Source organism: Sceloporus occidentalis, unplaced genomic scaffold (assembly GCF_023333645.1).
Source record: "Sceloporus occidentalis isolate IW3139 unplaced genomic scaffold, rSceOcc1.0.p SCAF_6, whole genome shotgun sequence".
Taxonomy (NCBI): domain Eukaryota; kingdom Metazoa; phylum Chordata; class Lepidosauria; order Squamata; family Phrynosomatidae; genus Sceloporus; species Sceloporus occidentalis.
The window spans coordinates 120,966,801-120,988,391 of record NW_028316986.1 but is presented as its reverse complement, the minus strand read 5'-3'; the positions used below and the strand labels follow the sequence as shown (position 1 = coordinate 120,988,391).

The window sequence follows — 21,591 nt, the reverse complement described above, 5'->3', positions numbered from 1 at the left end:
TGTTTTATACCAAGTTCCAAGCAAAAGGGACGCAAACCAGTGGAAGTATTTCAAAATAAGTACGCGTGCGTGCGTGCGTGCGTGCGCGCACACGCACGCGCGCGCGCACACATACAGGTTTTCCAGTTTATCCTGAATGGACATGAAAATGTTTGGGATGCCACTTATATCTAAATATGAAGTTCAGTTTTTTAAAACATGTAAATTCTAGAATTAAAAAATGCAGAAACATGGAGTGTTTCTTTGAGAGACAACTGAAATAATAGACAGATTGCATCAAAAACCTTCCTGCAGTCTTCATATGAGTCCCATTAGAGAACACATTAGCTTTGGTGAGATTGGGGCTGAACAGACCGGCATCCTAACGCCAGCCTCAGGGCAGAGTGGGGGCATGACGGCCACATGGTGCACACCTCGACTCCACCTCAAGCCACCATCATGCCACCCGCATGACTGCATGGCAATGCCACAGCACTCTTTGGTGTAGCATCCAGATGATGCATCCCAAAGGAGTGCCGTGATTCCACCTACCACATGGTTGGGCAGATGGCATGACGGAGGATTGGGGATGATGCATGCCAAAAAGAGCTCCGGAAAGTGCCACTGCCACAGCAAAGGTGCCCTTTTTCTGGCTCCAGAAGGAGTAACATTTTGTCATTCTTTTTAGGGAGAGAAATATGTCAGATTGGAGCTACAGCATGTAGTTGCAGTGGCCTTAATCTGGCGAGAAAAGGGGTGGCGGGACACCACTCCAAAGTGGCAGCCTGTTTAGCCCCATTGTGACTAAGCTTATGGATTTGTACAGGATTTGTAGGCAAATCTATGCTTAAGTCCGTCCAGCAGTTCACCTACCTGGGAAGCATCATCTCCTCAGACGCCAAGATTGATAAAGAGATCGATCACAGACTACCAAAGGCATATAGTGCATTCAGAAGCCTTCACAAAAGAATCTGGAGTAACAAACACCTGAGGCGAAGCACAAAAACCAGTGTGTATAGAGCCATTGTACAGTTTATTCTTCTTTATGGGTCTGAAACATGGGTTACCTATCGCCAACACCTATGACTCCTCAAACACATTCATCAGTGCTGTTTATGCACAATTCTAAATATACACAAGACTGACTATGTGACAAATGTTGCTGTCCTTGAGCAAGCAGGGATCACCAGCATTGAGGCCATGCTATTGAGGACGCAGCTGTGCTGGGCAGGACACGTTTCTAGGATGAAGGACCATCGCCTCCCAAAAATAGTATTCTACGGTGAATGCGCCATGGGTCAGCGTAAGAGGGGCGCCCCAAAGAAGAGATACAAGGACTTCCTGAAACAACATCTCAGCCTTGGCCAAATTGATCATCAACAATGGTCTGCCCTGGCCTCCATCGGGAGGCATGGAGACGCACTATCCACGATGCTGCAGCCTTTTTCGAAAGCTCACACTGAACGAGTCTCGAAGAGAAACAACAACGCAGAAAGAACCACAATCCAGAAACATTACCCAAGGAGACTTTTTGCTGTGCTTTCTGCAACCGGACCTGTTTGTCCCAGAATGGCCTTTTTAGTCACCAACTCGCTTGTACAAAGCGCAGGATGAGTCCTTCCTGAATCTTCGTTCGCGAAGTAAAGCCAGAGAGAGAGAGATACAACAAAAAGATAGGCAGACACTTTAAACAGTCAGTTTTATTGGTTCATCATCTGCTTATTGACTTTATTGTTTTCAGTTGTTTTAATACGGTTGTTACCTGCCTAAGAATCCTTATGAGGGATAGAAACAATATAAAATCAAATGAAACAGGATTTCAGGGGCAGTTCTCCCTTGCTTTTTCCACTGTTTGCTACTTAAAATGGCATCAAAGTGCCATATTTATGTATAAGATGAAGCCGAGGTAATTGCTTTTTATAAATAATGTCAAAAAAGAAATTATTGGCTGAGGGGACTCCCCTAAATTAACATTGAGCTTGAAAATGATAGGGGTTTTTTCGTTCAAGAACTCCCAGAATCACTGGCCATGCTGGCTGGGGGGCAGTAGCAGTTATAGCCTTAAAAGGGACTTTTCTACACTCCAGATTAATATTAGATAATATTTGATATTCCAAAATCACTCCAAATGCTTGGCCCATCATTCTTTTGTAAAGAACAAATGAAACATTGCTTGTGTGGAACAACATTTGAGCAGAACCCAGATCCATTCAACACTTGTGTGTTGCATGGCTAAGCTTCTACCTAGAGAAGGCTCATGGTATGTGTTCTGCCCCATTGAGTATTCCTATAGTATCCAAGTACTGTAGAGCACTTGACTCTTCAACCTTACTTTCTCATTCAACATTAAGGAGTTCATGGAAGGTGGGAGGCAGGCAGGACATTTTAGTGCTTGCCTGAACTGGAAGATAAAACACTGTCCCTCTCCTATTTCACACAAGGCTGACCTGACTGCCAGTTAAATCATACTGGGAAGAAGATTAAAAAGAAAAGGGGACAGGGAAAGAATAGCACTTTTAACACTAATTTATTTTAGCGTGCACATTTATGGTTTTTAGTCCAGTTCTTCAGATGCACTAATGGAGTCAATATAAGAGTCACAGGTATATTAGCAGTTCCATGGTTGTAGGATGGGATGAAAGGATAATCAGATACAGAAGGATGCAAAGGCCATGCACTTGCTGTTTGCATTTACTCAGAAAGATGATGTCTACCTGTACCAGGATACTTATCTTGAAGCAGTGGCATCACTAGGATTGGTGTCACCCAGTGTGGTAACTCATGGTGTCACCATCTCATTGACCTCCTTCCATATTACACTATACATAACAGTAAATTTTTTTTACTAATGTTGCTCATACATTCCCATGTATTACTGGATGTAACAGCAATAGTTGTGATAAAAACAGCTAGCAAAATTAAAATCGTACCTTTAAATTACAATAGCATACATAGAACCTAAATGTATGTATGCCTTTTCATGTGGGTAAAGCGAAAATTTGGTAAGTTGTGATATTTTTAGAAAATAAAAGATTAAAAGAATATGTTTTTTAAAGTAAAATTTATTTTTTTAAAAAACCCCAACAACCTGAAGCCATTCCTTTCTCCTCTCATTGAGGGCCCAAACAGACAGGCCAGAATAAAGCTACTTCGGGTCACTTTGGAGGTATGGTGTTTAAATGATGCATGTGTCCTAAAAGGCCAGAAACCACGCCAAAGCCATGCTCCAGTCCTAAGGACTGGAGTGCCACTGTCACAGCTTCTGGCCTCTTAAGATGTGTGTGTCATTTAAACAGCATACCTCCAAAGTCACCCGAAGCAGCTTTATTTTGGCCTGTCTGTATGGGTCCAAATTCAGCCTTAAAGGAAAAGAGGAAAGAGGAGAGGGAATCTAGCAGCACTTTTAATGAATTTATTTTAACATGAGCTTTAGTGGATTTCAATCCACCTTTTCTAGCGCACTTAAAGAGATCCTGAAAATGCTAATGTATCCATGGCTTTAATGTTGACTCTACCTTAAATCTTAAGGGTGCTGCTAGATTTCTCCCATGCTTTCCCTTTTTATGCTGAAGCAGACTAATGGGACTTTTGATTGAAGAGTTCCATTCAAATCCCATAAACTAGATTTGGGAGCTCAAAATGCTTGGGTTTCAAACACAAGTAGCCAGCCTTGATTCTTGGCTGTGCTTCACCTATAATTACTTGCCCACACTGAGTTTGCCCAAGGCCATCCGGCAAAACTTTGGGGTTGTGAAAAAACCTGCAGCACTCCAGTTCTAATGACAACTGTTTTGGCTATGTGGACAGCCTGCTGTGACTTATTCTCAAGCATTTTGCAGGCAGAATCAGATTTTGCATGATCTCAATGCTACTTTTGTTATAGTACTGTTGAAAAATGTTTCCCAACCAAGCATTGGCTTTAACCCCCTTCACCCATTTGCTATTAGAACAATGGGACTTTAGACATTAAGGTTCCCTGCATGCCTCTACCCTATACATGCTGTCTCTAGAACTTTTCCCATTTGCTCAGGACTTTATCATAGACAGACAAGTTGCATTTTAACAAGAAAAAATATGTCCTTGGCTGGTCCGTCCTGCTGCTGCCTTGCACTCCATTTGTTACTGTAGTGCACCTTTTCATTGATGAGCAGATCCCGTCAATAGGCTCTCAATCTCACTGCTATTCCTTTATTGCCTTCATGTGATAGGTCCCTTCAGCTACAGCTCCACGTTTTGAGCAGTCACATGGTATGAGTGGGTGTGATTCTGCTCCTCTCCTTCGCAATAACTGTGGAAGCCAACACCTTCCTGAAGCCAGCTGCTATGTGCACAAGAGGACAAGGTGCCATATGTAGGACCTTCAAGAAAAAAATGTATGACATGACCACATAAAAGTGAAAAACACTCAGGTAAATATAAGCCCTTGCTTCTTTCATGCTGAAAATGGAGGAACTTTTGGGATTTCTCCTGGACAGAAAACAAAAACTCAAAACAGTCATTTAATTTGAAATTCATGCTCCTTTGCCATGCTCCAAATTTTGGAATTCTTCCTGGCCAGAAAATAAAAGCTAAAACACTTGTGTAAATATAAATGCATGCTTCTTAGCCATGCTGAAAATGGAGGAACTTTTGGAATTCCTCCTGGACAGAAAATAAAAGCTAAAACCACTCATTTAAATCTAAATTCCTGCTTCTTAGCCATGCTGAAAATGGAGGACCTTTTGAGATTCCTCCTGGCCAAAAGGCTTGAAATGTAGGACAGGTCCTGGAAATACGAAAGCAGAAACTACAAGGAATCAGTAGTGAAAGACATTCATATTTTATCCTAATTGAACCACTAACTTCAGCACCTGGACAGCGCAGGTGTAGAGTGCGGTGAGTAGATAGGTATAAGACTGATCAGGTAAATCAGGATCTCTTTAAGGGTGTATCCACGCTACAGAAATCAAGCAGTCTGGCACAACTTGGGCTTGGGGTGCCAAGAGGGCAGGGGAGAAAGAGCCAAGGGTGGCATCCTAAGCCTGGCATTCCCTTTGTCAGGACCTCCCCCCCCAGCCCTGTGTGTGTGTCTGGTGCCCAAGTGCCATTGGCACCCGTTGGGCCAGATCTCTCTCTCCCTCGCCTGGCCATTTGGAGCTCGCACGTGCCCACGCTCCTTGTTGACTGTTGACCCTCCTGGCTTGGCTTTTCACACCCAGCCTTTTTGCTGACCTCTCCAACAGATGAGAGGAGGGAGGGGGAGAGAGTGGGGCTCCCCCAGAGCTATACAAAAGGGCCCTGGAAAAGGCAGAGGCAACCGAGATGCGCAAAGAGAGGGACCTGGAAGGAGGCAGCAGTCTGCGCGCAAAAGAGAGAGAGAGAGAGAGAGAGAGAGAGAAGCCAGGCGCAGGAGCTTCCTTGCCTGGGCATCTTGCAGTGGCATCAGGGGCTGCAGAGGGCATGGAGAGGACCCTCCTGTGCCTCCACAGCTCCCCTCCTCCTGGATCCCGATCTTCCAAAGAAGAGCAGCCAGGGTAACCCTTGCATTGGGCGCCCTGGTCTTCTTGCACCCCTCCACTGCCAGGAGAAAGGTGGGGTGGCTGGGGGGCAGGCTGGCAGGTCCTATTTTTCTAGGACCTGCCCTCCATTTCAGCCTTCTCCCCAGGAGGGATTCTGAGCAGGACTAGAAGAAGCATGCATCTAGATTTCCATGAATGTCTTTAGCTTTTCTTTTCTTTTCTTTTCCAGGAGGGATTCTGAAAAGCCCTCCATTCAGAACAGGACTAAAATGCAGGAATGTCTCTTTGTATGAGTGCTTTTTAGCTTTTCTTTTCTGTCCAGGAGGAATTCCAAAAGGTCTTCCATTTTGCATATGACTAAGAAACATGCATATGGGTGTTTTTAGCTTTTCTTTTCTGTCCAGGAGGAATTCTGAAATGTCCTCCATTCTGAGCATCACTAAGAAGCATGAATGTACATTACTGGGGCTGTCTTTAGCTTTTCTTTTCTGTCCAGGAGGAATTCCAAAATGTCCTCCATTTTGAACATGACTAAGAAGCATGCATTTATATTTCTATATGAGTGCTTTTAGCTTTTATTTTTTTTTTGTGTAGGAGGAATTCTGAAATGTCCTCGATCCTGAGCAGGACTAAGAAGCATGCATTGACATTTCTCGGAGTGCTTTTAGTTTTTCTTTGGTCGTGTCCTCCCTTTTTCTTGCATGCCCTCCATTTTGTGGTGCTTCATCCTCCTTTGTGGTGAGGACACTTGGTCACCCTGGATGGTGGTGGTCACTTCTTTCCTTCCTCGTGAAAAGCTCCTCACCCACTCATCCAGCAGTGGGGACAAAAATCCAAATCCACCCAACTGTTGTTGTGTGCCTTCAAGTTGTTTCTGACATATTGCAACCCTAAGGCGAACCTATCATGGGGTTTTCTTGGCAAGAGTTCTTCAAAGGAGGTTTGCCATTGCCTTCCCCTGAGGCTGAGAGAGTGTGACTCGCCCAAGGTCACTCAGTGGGTTTTTATGCTGAAGCAGGAAATTGAGTCCAGCACTCCTCCCAATACACCACATTGGCACCCAAATAACTGTATATATATATATATTTAAAAACACCAACAATTCTCCTCTGTTTTTATTAATTCTGCAGATCTGCAAGATTCTGGAGACCTTGGATCCCCAGCCAAAAAGAGGCAGAGAAGGAGAGGACGCAAAAGCCTCAGACGGTGAGTGTGTTCAGATTCACAAGCAACAATAATCCCACATAGGTTTGTGGCACCCATGGAGCTATGCTTGTGATCCCTAACTTGCCCATTCCTTGCCTAGGTGGAAGTCCTTGCTTTCTTAAAAAGGCTTTTTTAAATTTGTAAGCCACTCTGTGTCACAGTTTTTCCCCATCTCGATCTGTAGAGAGAGGCGGGAAACATAAAGAATAATAATAATTATTATAATTATTATTTTTACTACAACTATAATACTAAACTAATACTAATACTAATATACTAAGTGCTCTGGAAATGCTGGCTGCTGTTTTAAAACTATTTTCTTTAAAAAAAAATTAACTCAGTCCTTCCTGCATACATCAACATCATCATCACCACCATCATTTTCATCACTATTATTATATGACCAAATGCATCTGAGGAAGTAGACTTAAGTCTAGGAAAGCTCATGCTGCCAACTTCTTTCTTTCAGTTAGCCTCAGAGGTGCTACAAGATCTCTTTACTATTATTATGTATTCGTATTGGTATTATAATATATTAATATATATAATACTCATTATTATAATATATCATCATCATCATCATTATGTATTAGTATTGGTATTATAATATATTAATAATAGTGATGATGATGATGATGATGATAATGAGGATGGTGATGTGTGCAGGAGGGAATGAAAGTTTTTAAAAAATATTTAAAGGAAACAGATTCAAACCCTGGCAGCACTTCCAGAGCACTTTGTTGTTTTGTGCCTTAAGTCACTTCCGACTTACGGTGACCCTAAGGCAATCCTATCATGTTCAGAGGAGGTTTGCCAGTGCCTTTCCCTGAAGCTGAGAGAGTGTGACTTGCCCAAGGTCACCGAGTGGATTTCCATGACTGAGTGGGGATTCGAACCCTGGTCCTCAGCAGTCGTAGTCCAATGCTCCCTAATTGTATGTTTAGGTATAGTGAGATGACAGTTTCAAGTTAGCTGATTTTTGGGAGGTGTCATAAAAAGGTAGCAAATCATTATTTAGCTTATTAATGTGGTATTTTGACATCCATGGGAATGGAGAGATGCTAGTGAGATTCTTTTGCTCAAGGTACCAAAATAACTTGACCAACTTTGGGTATTTTCCACCTCAGGCAGCAAAGTATTATGGCTGACCTAAAATAAAATCCACCCTTTTCCAATGTTATTGGTATTGTGTAAGCTCCATTACAAAGTGATGAATAACAGATGTATTGCATTTGAAGACTGTTCAATTTGTATTGTTAATCATGCTGTTTTTGATCCATATCTCCATCTCACACTTCCTAGTTGTGTGATTCGTCTGAGACCACAGAAGACTCAGCAAAACTGACACAGTATACACACCCTGTCAGGTAAGATATATTAATAATTTTTAATAGTATCAGTAGCCCATTAAATTATCTGGGGGTTTTTCCTAGGAGGGCTCCTGTGCCATTAACACTGTTGTTGTTGCATGCCTTCAAGTAGTTTCCAACTTATGGTGACCATAAGGCAAGCCTATCTTGGCAAGATTTGTTCAGAGGAGGTTTGCCATTGCCTTCCACTGAGGCTGAGAGCATGTGACTTGCCCATGGTCATCCAGTGGGTTTCATGGCTGAGCGGGAATTGAACCCTGGTCTCTAGAGTCATAGTCCAATGCTCAAACCACATAGGACAATCTAATATGTGAGAATGTTTATGGTTTAGGAGTGACTACTCTTTACATTTATGGGAGACAGCATAGTGTTGTAGTTTTGAGTGTTGGACTAGGACAGATTGAGGCATTTAGTTGAGGCAGCTGATGTTAGGATTCATGAAACTGAAGCAACAAACTGTTAGCTCCTCAAAGTGGTGCCAAACTGGATTAGTACTGCAATGTGGATGCAGTACTGGGGTCAACTATACCCAGTTATACCTAAGTATAACTCAGCAAGGCTGCATCTACATTGCAGAATTAATGCAGTTTGACAACTGCTTTAACTGGCATAGCTCAGTGCCATGGAATTCTGGGATTTGTACCTTTGCGAGATATTTAGCCTTCTCTGTCAGAGAGCTCTGATGCCACAACAAACTACATATCCCAGGATTCAGAGTAGGTAATGATTCAGACTCCTATGGAGATTCCAGTACAAAGCTAAACTTGCTGGGATGTCCATAACTCCTACAGACTTCTGTGGGATCCTTTGCTGCCCAAGAGCATTCCAGATTGTAGCCTTAAATATTCCATATGGTGGCATTAAAACATAAATGTATAGACCATAGATAAATTGCTTGACCTTGGAGAGCCATAATTTTATTTAATAATAATAATATGTTTTATTTATAGACCGCTATTCCGCAATGATCATAGCGGTGTACAGTAAAAATCGTAATGCAATACAAAATACAAGGTGACAAAGGAGGGAGAAGTCTCGTCCGTCAGGCAGTCCCTGATGTTGCTGGGTCTGCCTGATCGCTCCCTCTGAGGCCAAGATGACAGTTGAGGAGGGAGGGGCCTCTTCCTTCAGGCAGTCCCTGATGTTGCTGGGTCTGCCTGATCTCTCCCTCTGAGGCCAAGATGACAGTTGAGGAGGGAGGGGCCTCTTCCTTCAGGCAGTCCCTGATGTTGCTGGGTCTGCCTGATCGCTCCCTCTGAGGCCAAGATGACAGTTGAGGAGGGAGGGGCCTCTTCCTTCAGGCAGTCCCTGATGTTGCTGGGTCTGCCTGATGACTCCCTCTGAGGCCAAGATGACAGTTGAGGAGGGAGGGGCCTCTTCCTTCAGGCAGTCCCTGATGTTGCTGGGTCTGCCTGATCTCTCCCTCTGAGGCCAAGATGACAGTTGAGGAGGGAGGGGCCTCTTCCTTCAGGCAGTCCCTGATGTTGCTGGGTCTGCCTGATCGCTCCCTCTGAGGCCAAGATGACAGTTGAGGAGGGAGGGGCCTCTTCCTTCAGGCAGTCCCTGATGTTGCTGGGTCTGCCTGATCGCTCCCTCTGAGGCCAAGATGTCAGTTTAGGAGGGAGGGGCCTCTTCCTTCAGGCAGTCCCTGATGTTGCTGGGTCTGCCTGATGACTCCCTCTTATTTGAGCTCGATAGGCCTAAATACCCTAAAGGAACCACATCCCATCTGATCTTGGAAGCTAAGTAGGGTCAGTTCTGATCAGTATTTGGATGGGAGACAACAAAAAATATCAGGTGCTGTAGGCTGTATTTCAAAGGAAGGGATTGGCAAACCACCCCTTGTGTCTTCCTATGAAATTCATGGGCCACCATAAGGCAGCAAGCGACATGAAGGTACACACATACATGCATACAGTTATTCCATTCTCTTGGTTTTTTGGCTGTGTAGAATGATATTAAGTATCACTAAGCTTGACTAAGCACAAGACAGTGGTACCTTTTTATTGGGCCTACCAAAAATGCACAAGATACATGATTGTAATGTCATATATTTTTCTTGTATGTCCTACATTTTGCAGTGCCTTGTCTTCCTTTATGGTTATGACATCTAGTCACCTTGTGAGTGAGGTACTGTACTACAATGGTCTCCGAAACTTTTTCAGACTTCAACTCCCAGAAGCCCCAGCCAGCATTGTCAATAGTATTGAATTCTGGGAGCAGAAGTCCAAAATGCTTGAGAAGAACCAAAGGTTAAAAACTACTGCACTAGGGCTCTCTAGCAAGAATTCTAAATAGCTCATAGAACTACAAATCCCTGAATTTCCTAGGATGGACCCATGACAACTAAAGTAGTATCAAAGTACTACAACTGTGTAGTGTGAAAGAGACTTATGAGATTTGAGAAGTGATGGACTCACTAAATGTCCATTGTGGTATCAAGGTTCTCAGTCAGCGACATCTCCAGACTTGTAGATATGTTTTGCTTCAAAGAAGCCTTTGAATTATTACTAAAACCAGTGTATACAGAAAGCAGCTCTGTATTTTTAGAACATGCCTTACTGTTTCACTGTGGGGTTCCTTTAGTTGCAAAATGGATCTGATCATATTTAGGTATAGTTTAATTTCTGATTGAATGCACTTTTTCTTTATAGTAAACAACATAATCAGCATTTGTGTTTGTAGTACAGTTGTCCTTCTTTATCCACGGAATTTTTATCCACGGATTCAAGCATCCACAGATTGAAAATATTAAAGAAAATTATAAATTCTAACTAGCAAACCTTGATTTTCCATTTTATGTAAGGGACACAATTTTGCTATGCCATTATATTTAATGGGACTTGAGCTCTCCACGGATTTTGTTATCCATGGGAGGTCCTGGCACCAAACCCCAGTGGATAATAAGGACTCACTGAAAACTGAAATAAGTTTGGGGTTGCATATTATGGGGTTTTAGCTATGTTTTCTTTGCAGCATTAATGGTGATAGGGAAATTGGTGCGTAGTGATGTGGAAAAGAAATCATTTTGCATCTGCATCTTTCCACAAATACTCTTGACATTTTAACAAAGAATCCTGTGTTATCTTAAAGTCTAACACATTTATTTCAAATGGGGCTTTAGGATCACACGTTTGATGGATATTTTTGCCTTAATTGAGCTTTTGTTTTTTAAATTGCTTATGGTGATCATTTAAAATCCCTCTACTTAAAAAAGCAGTGCTTGGCTTTGCGGGGGGGGGGGGGGGGTGAGACCAAGATCTAACTGGTTCACTAGTGGAGTGTGAGGCCTCATTCACACTACATAATAAACTGATTTTTGCGTTGGATCGTTTTGAATTGATGGAGTGATTCGACACTGAACAAATGTTCAGACTATGGTTGCCGCTATTGAACCTTCTCATTTGAATTTAATTCACTTCACATTCACTTTAACAATTTGTTTGTTACATAGTCATAATAGATAAGTCCTTTAAACTTAATCAAAATCAAAGATGGCAACATCCTAATTAAACGTATCTTTAGAATATCTTATAGTTCATAATCACATGAATAAAATTTTAACATATAGAATAAATACTTTACACAAACATGTAGAGTTAACTGGATGTAGAGTTAACTGGCCAATTGGCAGGATTCAAAGTAAATAAAGAAAAAACAAAATTCCTACCCCTGAATTTGACAAGAGAAAAATATCAAGAAATCATGAAAATCATGGGATTTATTTGCAGTTTTTCCACATTCACAGGGGTCCTTCACCCCCTAACCCCAGCAAATGTGGAGGGATCACTGTAGTTTCAGGAGCTACAGGCAACATTTTATGCCTCCAGTTCTGATCCTATTGCTTAGATACTAAAATTGATATATGGGTAGGGTTGCCATAAGTCAGGACCTCCAAACCGGGACAAATGTAGGGCAAATGTAGGACAACCTTTTCAAATGTAGGGCACATTTTATAAAAATGGAGGACATGCGGAAAAAATTGATGCTTTTTAAAAATGTTAATATAAATGCATGTTTCTTAGGCATGATCAAAATGGAGGACATTTGGGCATTATTCCTAGTCAGATGGCAGAAATGGACTTCCTTTTCTGCCCAAACCACCCCCCTCCATTCCAAAACACACACAACAGCACATTTGGGCACTTCCCGTGGCTTTACTTAACATGGCCTCTTGCATAGTTCAGAGGCTTATTCCATAATCAAACCCCTTGAGTTTAACACTTAGCATGGTTTAACATGGCTATGCATATTGAACATGTCAAGGTGGTTTCACAAGAAGTGGATTTGCCGTTTCAGGTTTCTTGCACCAACTCTACTTCTCAGAAGTGTGTACTTAGTCAAGGGACTTTGATTTTTTTTCACTGCACATGAGTTTGTAAAAATCAGAGCAGCTAACATTGGCCATGCCTGAGAGGCTTGCTGATATCAATATCACCATCACCATCATCATCATCATCACCATCATTGTCACAACAAGGGAGACTTGTTAGCATTAAAAGCACAAAAAATACACCAAAACCACACTTTGGAAGGTGACACTCTCTCAACTTCAGAAGCTGACTCAAATCACATCATCACCACACTATCCTTGTCGAAGCAAGGGACAATTGTTAGCATTAAAAGCATCAAAAATACACAGAAAAGGCACTTTAAAATGCACTTTAAAAATACAGTTTAAAAAATACAGCTTAAAAATGCACTTTAAAAATACAGCTTTAAAATGCACTTTAAAATACAGTTTAAAAAATACAGCTTAAAATGCACTTTAAAAATACAGTTTAAAAATACAGCTTAAAATGCACTTTAAAGATACAGCTTAAAATGCACTTTAAAATACAGTTTAAAAATACAGCTTAAAAATGCACTTTAAAAATACAGTTTAAAAAATACAGCTTAAAATGCACTTTAAAAATACAGCTTAAAATGCACTTTAAAATACAGTTTAAAAAATACAGCTTAAAATGCACTTTAAAAATACAGTTTAAAAATACAGCTTAAAATGCACTTTAAAAATACAGTTTAAAAATACAGCTTTAAAATGCACTTTAAAATACAGTTTAAAAAATACAGCTTAAAATGCACTTTAAAAATATAGTTTAAAAATACAGCTTAAAATGTACTTTAAAAATACAGCTTAAAAATACAGCTTAAAATGCACTTTAAAAATATAGTTTAAAAATACAGCTTAAAATGTACTTTAAAAATACAGCTTAAAAATACAGCTTAAAATGCACTTTAAAAATATAGTTTAAAAATACAGCTTAAAATGTACTTTAAAAATACAGCTTAAAAATACAGCTTAAAATGCACTTTAAAAATACAGTTTAAAAACACATACAGTACTTCCTCCTTCTCCTTCTCTTCCTCTTCATCCTCCTCCTCCTCCTCCTCCTCCCTGGCACCAAAAAAGGGCAAAGGAAATGGCCCTTTCCTTTCCCCTCTGGCTGCAGCCCAGCCCAACAGAGGAGGAACTCCTCCTCCTGAGTCTGGCTGGCCAATGGGGGCAGACTGGGGCTGGAACAGCCCCGCCCCCTGCCAGCCCTCACAGGCTCAGGCCTGGAGAACCCAGCCTCAGGAGGAGGAAGTCCTCCTCATTAGCCCTGCGCGCAGCTCTGCAAGGGCCAGCAAAGGCAACCTCATCCACCCGGGACAAGGAGGAAACCATGCAGGGACGCCCCCTAGTGGTCAAAACCCGGGATTGTCCCTCCCCCAGCCGGCTTATGGCAACCCTATATATGGGTTATGGCTTGTATGTGAGAGTGTAGCATCAGCATTTCATAAGTCACACTTCTGCATATTTTACAACAGATTTATTTAAGTTCCTGGAGTTGGTTTTCATGCTCTTTTAAACAAGTTGTAAAAGAATTTGGCTATTCTGAGAACATAAAGGGAATATTTCAACAAAGCTATCTATTTGTTGACTCAGCAGAGCTTCCTCTGCAATTAAAACAAAAAAGGCATAACCTTACATGTTTGTGCTTTTCTTTTCTTTGTTCAACATCAGGGAAATTTTATTTCCAGTTAACTCTAGGTCAAAGTGAGAAGCTTGGGGTCTCTAGAAGTTTTAGATTTCAGACTCACCCAAGTAAGCCCAATAGCAAGGTAGTGTGGATGCTGCAATCCAAAATATCTGGAAGAGAAATGGTTCTGCACTTTTCCATTCTAGTTTAGTGGGATAACTTGAAGTAAACCCTAGAGCAAACGATTCTAAATTTCTTTTTAGTTTTTTTTTTAAGTTGCCATTTTGTTTGTTTTAGATTATTCTGGCCCAAATCAAGGTGCTTCGACTACCTGTATCATGAAGCGGAAGCACTTCTGAGGAACTTTCCTGTCCAAGCCACAATTTCCTTTTACGAAGAGTCGGAGAGCGAGGAGGAAACAGATGAGCTGGAGCATGATTCTGGAGCAGAAGTGGATTATTGATTGTACATGGACTAATGTTACTGTTTATATCCATTGATTTAATATCAATTGCAGCTTGCTATAATACGTTTAAGCTAATTTATATGTAAGTTATTTTCAATTAAAATTCCAATGATTTTTTTTATTTTCATAATACCAGCATTTGAGTCTTTTATGCATCTTGCCTACCCCCCATAATTCCCCAGTGAACAAATAATCTTTATATTCACTTCCCTTAGTTCTGAACTGATATGTATAGAATAATGAAGCTACAATGGTATGCATAGATAGATAGAAGTCTTCCTTAGCTCTGAATTGATACAGTATGTAGAGAACCAATAGTGGTGCTGCAATGGTATGCATAGATAGATGGGAGTACATAAATTTCAAAGTGAAACTAATGTCCAAAACACACTGCAGAAATAATCCAGTTTGAGACCGCTTTAACTGCCCTGGCTCAGTGCTAGGGGATCCTGGAAATTGTAGTTTGTTGAAGCACCAGAGCTCTCTGACAGAGAATCCTAAATGTCTCACAAAACTGCAGTTCCCAGAATTCCATGTCACTGAACCAGGATCTCAAACTGGATTCTTTCTGCAGTGTGTTTTTGGACCTGAATAAACATACTCAGTATTGCATCGCATTATGCTGAAACTCGCTTAAGGAACTGAACAGAGTAAATACAAAATACAAATGATCCGATAAACTAGATGAATATTTAGAGGTGCAGCAAGACTCCTTTCTTCCCACTTCCCCTTCTTTTCATATTGGAAATTTGTACAGCAAGAAGCAATTCTAAATTGTTACTCAGAATATATTGTTAGAAGAGGATAGTAATGAAATCAAACCTCTTTTTTCTGTATGTGGGGATTACTCCACTGAAGAGAGTTTTGTGGGCTGAATGGCAGAGAATGGTACCCCATTAGTGCTGTTGGAAAAAATCTTTTTCCTCCACAGAAAGTCTCCCTGTGTTTCAGTGATTCCTAAGAAAATGGTCATGGTATTATGAGAGGTTCCAGTCTTGTCTGTACAAGAGAGGGATATGCACCATTTCTGTTTTTCCCAACCTTTGTTGTTGTTGATGTTGATGATGTGTATCTTCATGTCATTTCTGATTTATGGTAACTCTTAAGGCAAATTTATAATGGGGTTTTCTTGGCATGGTTTCTTCAGAGTGGGTTTCCTTTCCCTTCCTCTGAGGCTGAGAGAGTGTGACTGGCCCGAGATAGACAGTGCGCACATGGCTGTAAAAAGACAAAAGATTCCAAAACATCCTCCATTTTGAGCATGATCAAGAAGCATGGATTTACATTTCTGTGTTTCTAGCATTTATTTGGTCGTCATGCCCTATATTTTTCTTGAATGCCCTACATTTTGTATCAAGTTTTTTTCCAGGAATGTTCTTTGCATTTGGATTTGAGAGCCCATTACGTTGACCTTCTGAGGTCCAAAATACACTACCAAAATCATCCAGTTTGAGACTGCTTTAATTGCCCTGCCTCAGTGCTAGGGAATTCTGGGAACTATAGTTCTGTGAGACATTCAGCCTCCTCACTCAGAGAGCTCTGTTGCCAAAATAAACTACAATTCCCAGGATTCCCTAGCACTGAGCCAGGGCAGTTAAAGCGGTCTCAAACTGAATTATTTTTGCAGTGTGTTTTGGACCTTATTGAACATATCAGAGGTGCTATTCTTTCAAAATAATTAATATTTTAATTAATTACTACATGTCCTATCGAACGGCCAAGTACATCAAGTTAGCTGTGACAAGAGAAACTTTTAAATTGTCTAGTGACAAGATAAAATCTTAGTCTTATTCTGTATGTTTTATTACCAGTTTAGCTGTCCCATTTTTACTTATGTTTTAATATGGTATTGGGTTGTTTTATGGTTGTATGCAAAAGCCTGGCTGGCTAATTAAAATAAACTTGATCTGGTCCTAGGAGTAACTCAGTGGGTTTCCAAGGAGTTTATCAGACGTGAGTTTTTGGTGATTTTTCCTGCCCAAAGAGTCACTTTTGCGCAACCAACATTGCACAATAAAGAGATAACATGATGTTCTTCCATACGTCATTCATTTCTATGGGAGCCCGTTGCACAACTCTTCCGTAGTTTTAGCGTCATTCCTCCCCTTTTGGGGCATTACGGGGGAATAAAGGGAAGTCTGGCATTTGTCTCCCGTTATCCTTTCTAATGCGTTGCGGAATGGTTTGGTGTGGTAGGCAGCAACGCAATGCAACGCGAATGTTACTGATAGCAAAGTTCCCATGATGCTGTGCTGCTTTTTCACCCCATTCCCTTTCGGTGGCCTTCCTTTTTCAGGGCAACCCCGGGGGGAGGGGGTGCGTGTGTTTTGTCTTGATGTGTGATGGAGGAATACATAGGATGCTATAAATGAAGGAGACCCTAAAGGGTCATCAAGTCCCCCCTTCTTCTGAAGGAATACATAGGATGCCAGAGAGATGGGAGGGTCCTCAAAGGGTCATCCAGTCCAGCCCCTTCTTCTGACCTGAAGGAATACATGTGAATATAAAAACACGTGTGTGTTATCAGCTATTGTGGATACTGTGAATATGCAGAGATATGTTTATTAGTATGTGTCTCTGACATATATGTCAAACAGGAAACTGGAAGGGGCTTCTCCCCTCCCCCCCCCCCGAAGCACAAAGGTCACGATGCCACCAAAACCTCCAAGGAGCATGCGCAAAGATGTTGTTGCAAAATGTTCAAGACAAAAGGAAGGCGCTGGTGTAGAAAACAGTTCCGCTATGCATGGTTTCGCATCACGCAAATCACAATGATTTTTGCAATCATAGCGCTAAAGCCACGTTTCGGGGGAATGACGGAAAAGCAAACAATGTGGTAGAACATCACGTTATAACTTCATTTCGCAACATTTGCTTCACATCCTTAGCGGAATTGAGGGTCCAAAACTTGCGTCTGATAAACCTCCATAGCTGAGCAGAGATTCGAACCCTGGTCCTCAAAGTCCCAATCTTCAAACCATTACTCCAGGCTGGCTTTCCAGTCCTCCCTGCACTACCTCAAAACAAACAAAGCAAGTTGAAATCAGCAGGAGGGGAATGATCTAAATCAGCTTCTTTGTGGGACTACTGAGCTTTCATTTCCCTCTCTGAGGAGGATGGGCTCTGGTGCCACAACAAACTACAGCTCCCAGAATCCCATAGCATTGAGCCATGGCAGTTAAAGTGGGGTCAAACTGGATTATTTTTGCAGTGTGGATGCAGCCTTAGATCCAGAACAGACTGCAGGAATAATCTAGTTTGAGACCGCTTTAACTACCCTGCCCCAGTGCTAGAGAATATTGGGAACTGTGGTTTATTGTGGCACTAGAATTCTCTCTGACAGAGAAGATTAAATATCTCACAAAACTAGTTTCCAGAATTCCCTAGAACTGAGCCAAGGCAGTTCAAGCGGTATCAAACTGGGTTATTTCTGCAGTGTGTTTTAGACCATAGTTTCCTTGAACTGAAGCAGCACTGCAGAAATAATAATCCAGTTCCACTCCACTTTAACTGCCATGGCTCTAACTGCTAAGGAATCCTGGGATATGTAGTTTTTGTGAAAGAGCTCTGGTGCCACAGCAAACTACAAATCCCAGCTAAAGTGTGTGTGGGGGGGTATCGAACTGGATTATTCCTGCAGTGCGGATGCAGCTTCAGTTTACTGCACCAGCACTGCAAAAATAATCCGGGTTGACCCCACTTTAACTGCCATGGAATGCTATGGAATTCTGGGATTTGTAGTTTGTTGAGGCACGAGGGTTCTCTAACAGAGAAGGCTAAGCATCTCAACAAACTACGGATCCCAAAATTCCATAACATTGAGCTATGACAGTTAAAGCGGTATCAATCCGGATTATTCCTGCAGTGTGGATTTCTGCAGCCTGAGTTTGGCGCCCGCCCGCACGTTTTTTTACTGCCGCTTAACCACTGTGTTTATTGGCGTGGGTGTCAATCAACCTCGGTGGGTGGGGCCTAAACTAGAGTGCATCTGCGCCTGCGCAACTCAGGTCCCCCAGCTTCACTTGAGTCCAGAGGAAACAGTCCGGCCCCAGTCTTAATGTGGCGCCTGCGCAGTATGCACCTCGTCCTATAATGGCCGCTGGGCTTCGAAGCCGGGTTCAACCCGGAAGTGGTGCTGCTGTTGCTTCCATTGAGCTCGGAGCCTGAGCGGGGCAGGATGCTGAACGCGCCATCTCAGGCTTTTCCGGCCCCCGGCTCCCAGCAGCGGGTGGCGCAGGCGGGGCGCAGCAAGGTGAGCAGGGGTGGCTCTCAGTCTTGGGCTCCAGAGGGTTTGGACTTCAGCTCCCAGAAGCTGTCCTCATTGGCCACTCTGGCAAAGGCTCATGGGAATTGAAGTACCAAAAAAAAGCAACTGGAGGAGCAGAGGTTGAGAATCCTTAGGGCAGTGGTCCCCAAACTGTGCCCTTTAAGAGATTGTAGACTTCATCTCCCAGAAGCCTCAGCCATGTTGGCCAATAGTCTGGGATTCTGGGAGCTGAAGTCCAAAATCTCTTAAAGGGGCACAGTTTGGGGGCCACTGCCTTAGAGCCTCGCAGGGGGCTTCTTGTCTCTTGAAATGGGTGCTTTCCTTGGCAGGAGGAAGCTGCACCTGTTCAATGGCTGCCTGTGCTATTGGACTCTCCTCTGGAGGGAGGGGGAAATGGTGGTGGACCTCTCAGGGAACCAGGTGTGTTGTTGTTGTTGTTATTGTTGTGTGCCTTCATTTCTCACTTATGGTGACCCTAAGGCTAACCCAGCGATTCCCAGACATTGGTCTTCCAGATGCTTTTCACTACAACTCCCAGAATCCCTGCCTGTTAGCCAAGTTGATTGGGGATTCTGGGAGCTGAAGTCCATAACTGCTGGAGGATCAAAGTTTGGGAACCGCTGGGCTTAAGCCATAATGGGCTTTACTTGGCAAAAGTTTGTTCAGAGGTTGTTGTTTTTTTGCCATTGCCTTCCCCTGGGGCTGAGAGAGTGTGACTGGCTCAAGGTCGTCCCCAGTGGGCTTCCATGGCCAAGCAAATAGCCAAACCCTGGTCTCCAGAGTCCTAGTCCAATACTCAAACCACTAAGCCATGCTATCTCTGTGATTCCTGACAGGCAAACCTATCGTGGCTTTTCTTGGCAAGATTTGTTCACAGGGGGTTATGCCATTGCCAGGCTCCAAGGCTGAGAGAGTGTGACTCGCCCAAGGTCACACCACAAAGGAGGACAAGGTGTCACAATATGTAGGACATTCAGGAGAAATGTAGGACCTGACTAAATAACAGCTAAAAACATTTATAGAAGAGTAAATCCATGCTACTTAGTCATGCTCAACGTGAAGGACTTTTGGGATTCCTCCTGGACAGAAGGCTGAAATGAAGGACATGTCTTGGAAAAAGAGGAAAAATCTGGTCATCCTGCCCAGTAGGTTTTTATGGGCAAGCTGGGATTAGAACCCTGGCCCCCAGAGTCCTAGTCCAAATGCACAAATCACTATGCCACGCAGGCACTTGGGCTCAGGGTGCCTGCCTGCAAAGGTCTCTTGTAGCATCTTTGATACTGATGCATGGAGTCAGGAGGTCCACCTGAGGAAGTAGACTAAGCAGCAGAACAGATTGCTGCAAAGGGGTGTTTTCAAACTGCCCCTGAGAAAGCCGGATTGGGGCCACGGCAATCGCATGCTGTGGGCCCAATATGCCCTTTGGCTTGCCCAAAAAGAAGTGGCAAAGAGCTGCTCTTTTTTGCTCTGGCAAAAAGCTGGCTTTTCCACTGCTGCTTTAAGGGACTCTGGAGGCATGTGGCGTCTAAACGCCATGTCTCCAGAGTGCCTATAAGCTGGCCCACATGTCGGGAGCTGGGCAACATGAAGCCAGCTTCCAGACATCTTGGGGGCCTGCGTTGTGCATGCACCACACTTCCAGTTCAGCTGGAAACCGGCTTTTCATGCCTGTCTGTTCTGGCTCTAAGGGTCTGTGCAGACTGCCCCATGAAGAGGCAGCTGCCTCTATCTTCTCCAGATTGGGGCTGCTGCAGCCACATGCTGCGCCCTTGATCTGGATTTTTCAAGGCGCCAGTGCTGCAGCTTTAGGGTGCTCCTTTGGCACTGCATCATGTGGACACAGCACCAGAGGAGCGCCATAAAGTAGCGTGCCATGTAGTGTGGCGCATAGCATCACGCTGCCATGAGGGCAGAGTTGGGGTGTGCGTCGTGTGGTCTTAGTGGCCGGGCTGCACAGCTCCTAAGTCTACAAAAGCCTGTACTGCAACTTCTTTCACTCAGGCTGCATCTGCACTGCAGAATTAATGCAGTTTGGCACTGCTTTAACTGCCACGGCTCCATGCTATGTATTTCTGGGGATTGTAGTTTGTTGGGGTTCCAGATCACTCTGACATAGAAGCCTAAATATCTCACAAAACTACACACCCCAGAATCCCATAGGATTGAGCCATGGCGATTAAAGTGGTGTCAAACTGGATTATTTCTTCGATGCTGATGCAGTCAAAGTCTCAAAGGTGCTACAAGATCCTTTTGCATACTTATATTCAAGACTTTCACAGCTATGTCTCTGAATTCCCTTGTAATGTAGTACACATATTGTAGGGCGCAAATAGTGGTTTGAGCGCTAGACTACAACTCTGGATACCAGGGTTTGATTCCCAGCTTGGCCATGTAACCCACTGGGTGGCCTTGGCCAAATCACATGCTCTCATCCTCAGGGGAAGGCAATGGCAAAGCTCTTCTGAACAAACCATGCCAAGAAAACTCCATGACAGGGTTGCCTTAGGGATGCCATAAGTCAGAAATGACTTGAAGGCACACTAACAGCACAACACCACGGCACTATTTACATATGTTTAGCAGTTTCCTGTTTCTGGAGAGTTGCATAAGCCATACTGCAATTGCTAAAGTAGAAGGAAGTTACAGGATCCACAGTAGTTGAAGCACTATCACACATTTTGTTACCTTTTGTTTTTTACAATCAGTGCCATAGCCAGCTGATCTTCTCCTTACTGAGCTGTATGCCAGGTCATTCTGAAATGTTCTACATGAAAATGTTGCTGGAAGACAAATGTATGAATATCACCTTCTCGGTTGCCCCATTTTTTACTCTAGCTGTTAA

General features: G+C 42.9%; 2 protein-coding genes across 5 annotated transcripts in view; both read left to right on the top strand.

Moving 5' to 3' along the window:
- Window positions 1–5,280: 5,280 nt before the first annotated feature.
- Window positions 5,281–14,479, top strand: RIPPLY2 (ripply transcriptional repressor 2). Its single transcript, XM_089529495.1, has 4 exons — window positions 5,281–5,492; window positions 6,608–6,683; window positions 7,986–8,050; window positions 14,314–14,479. The coding sequence occupies exons 1-4, from the start codon at window positions 5,281–5,283 to the stop codon at window positions 14,477–14,479; spliced, it is 519 nt and encodes a 172-aa protein (XP_089385621.1).
- A 4,056-nt stretch (window positions 14,480–18,535) lies between these two features.
- The window catches only part of CYB5R4 (cytochrome b5 reductase 4), a 45,110-nt gene continuing 42,054 nt past the window's right edge, over window positions 18,536–21,591 (top strand). For 3 of the 4 annotated variants that reach the window (XM_089530827.1, XM_089530826.1, XM_089530829.1), the window contains exon 1: window positions 18,536–18,734. In XM_089530827.1, coding sequence (XP_089386953.1) covers window positions 18,660–18,734 — 75 coding nt within the window. In that variant the 5' untranslated portion in view covers window positions 18,536–18,659. Of the gene's footprint in view, window positions 18,735–19,375; window positions 19,418–21,591 lie in introns of those variants that run through there. The other variant, XM_089530828.1, reaches the window with a different exon arrangement.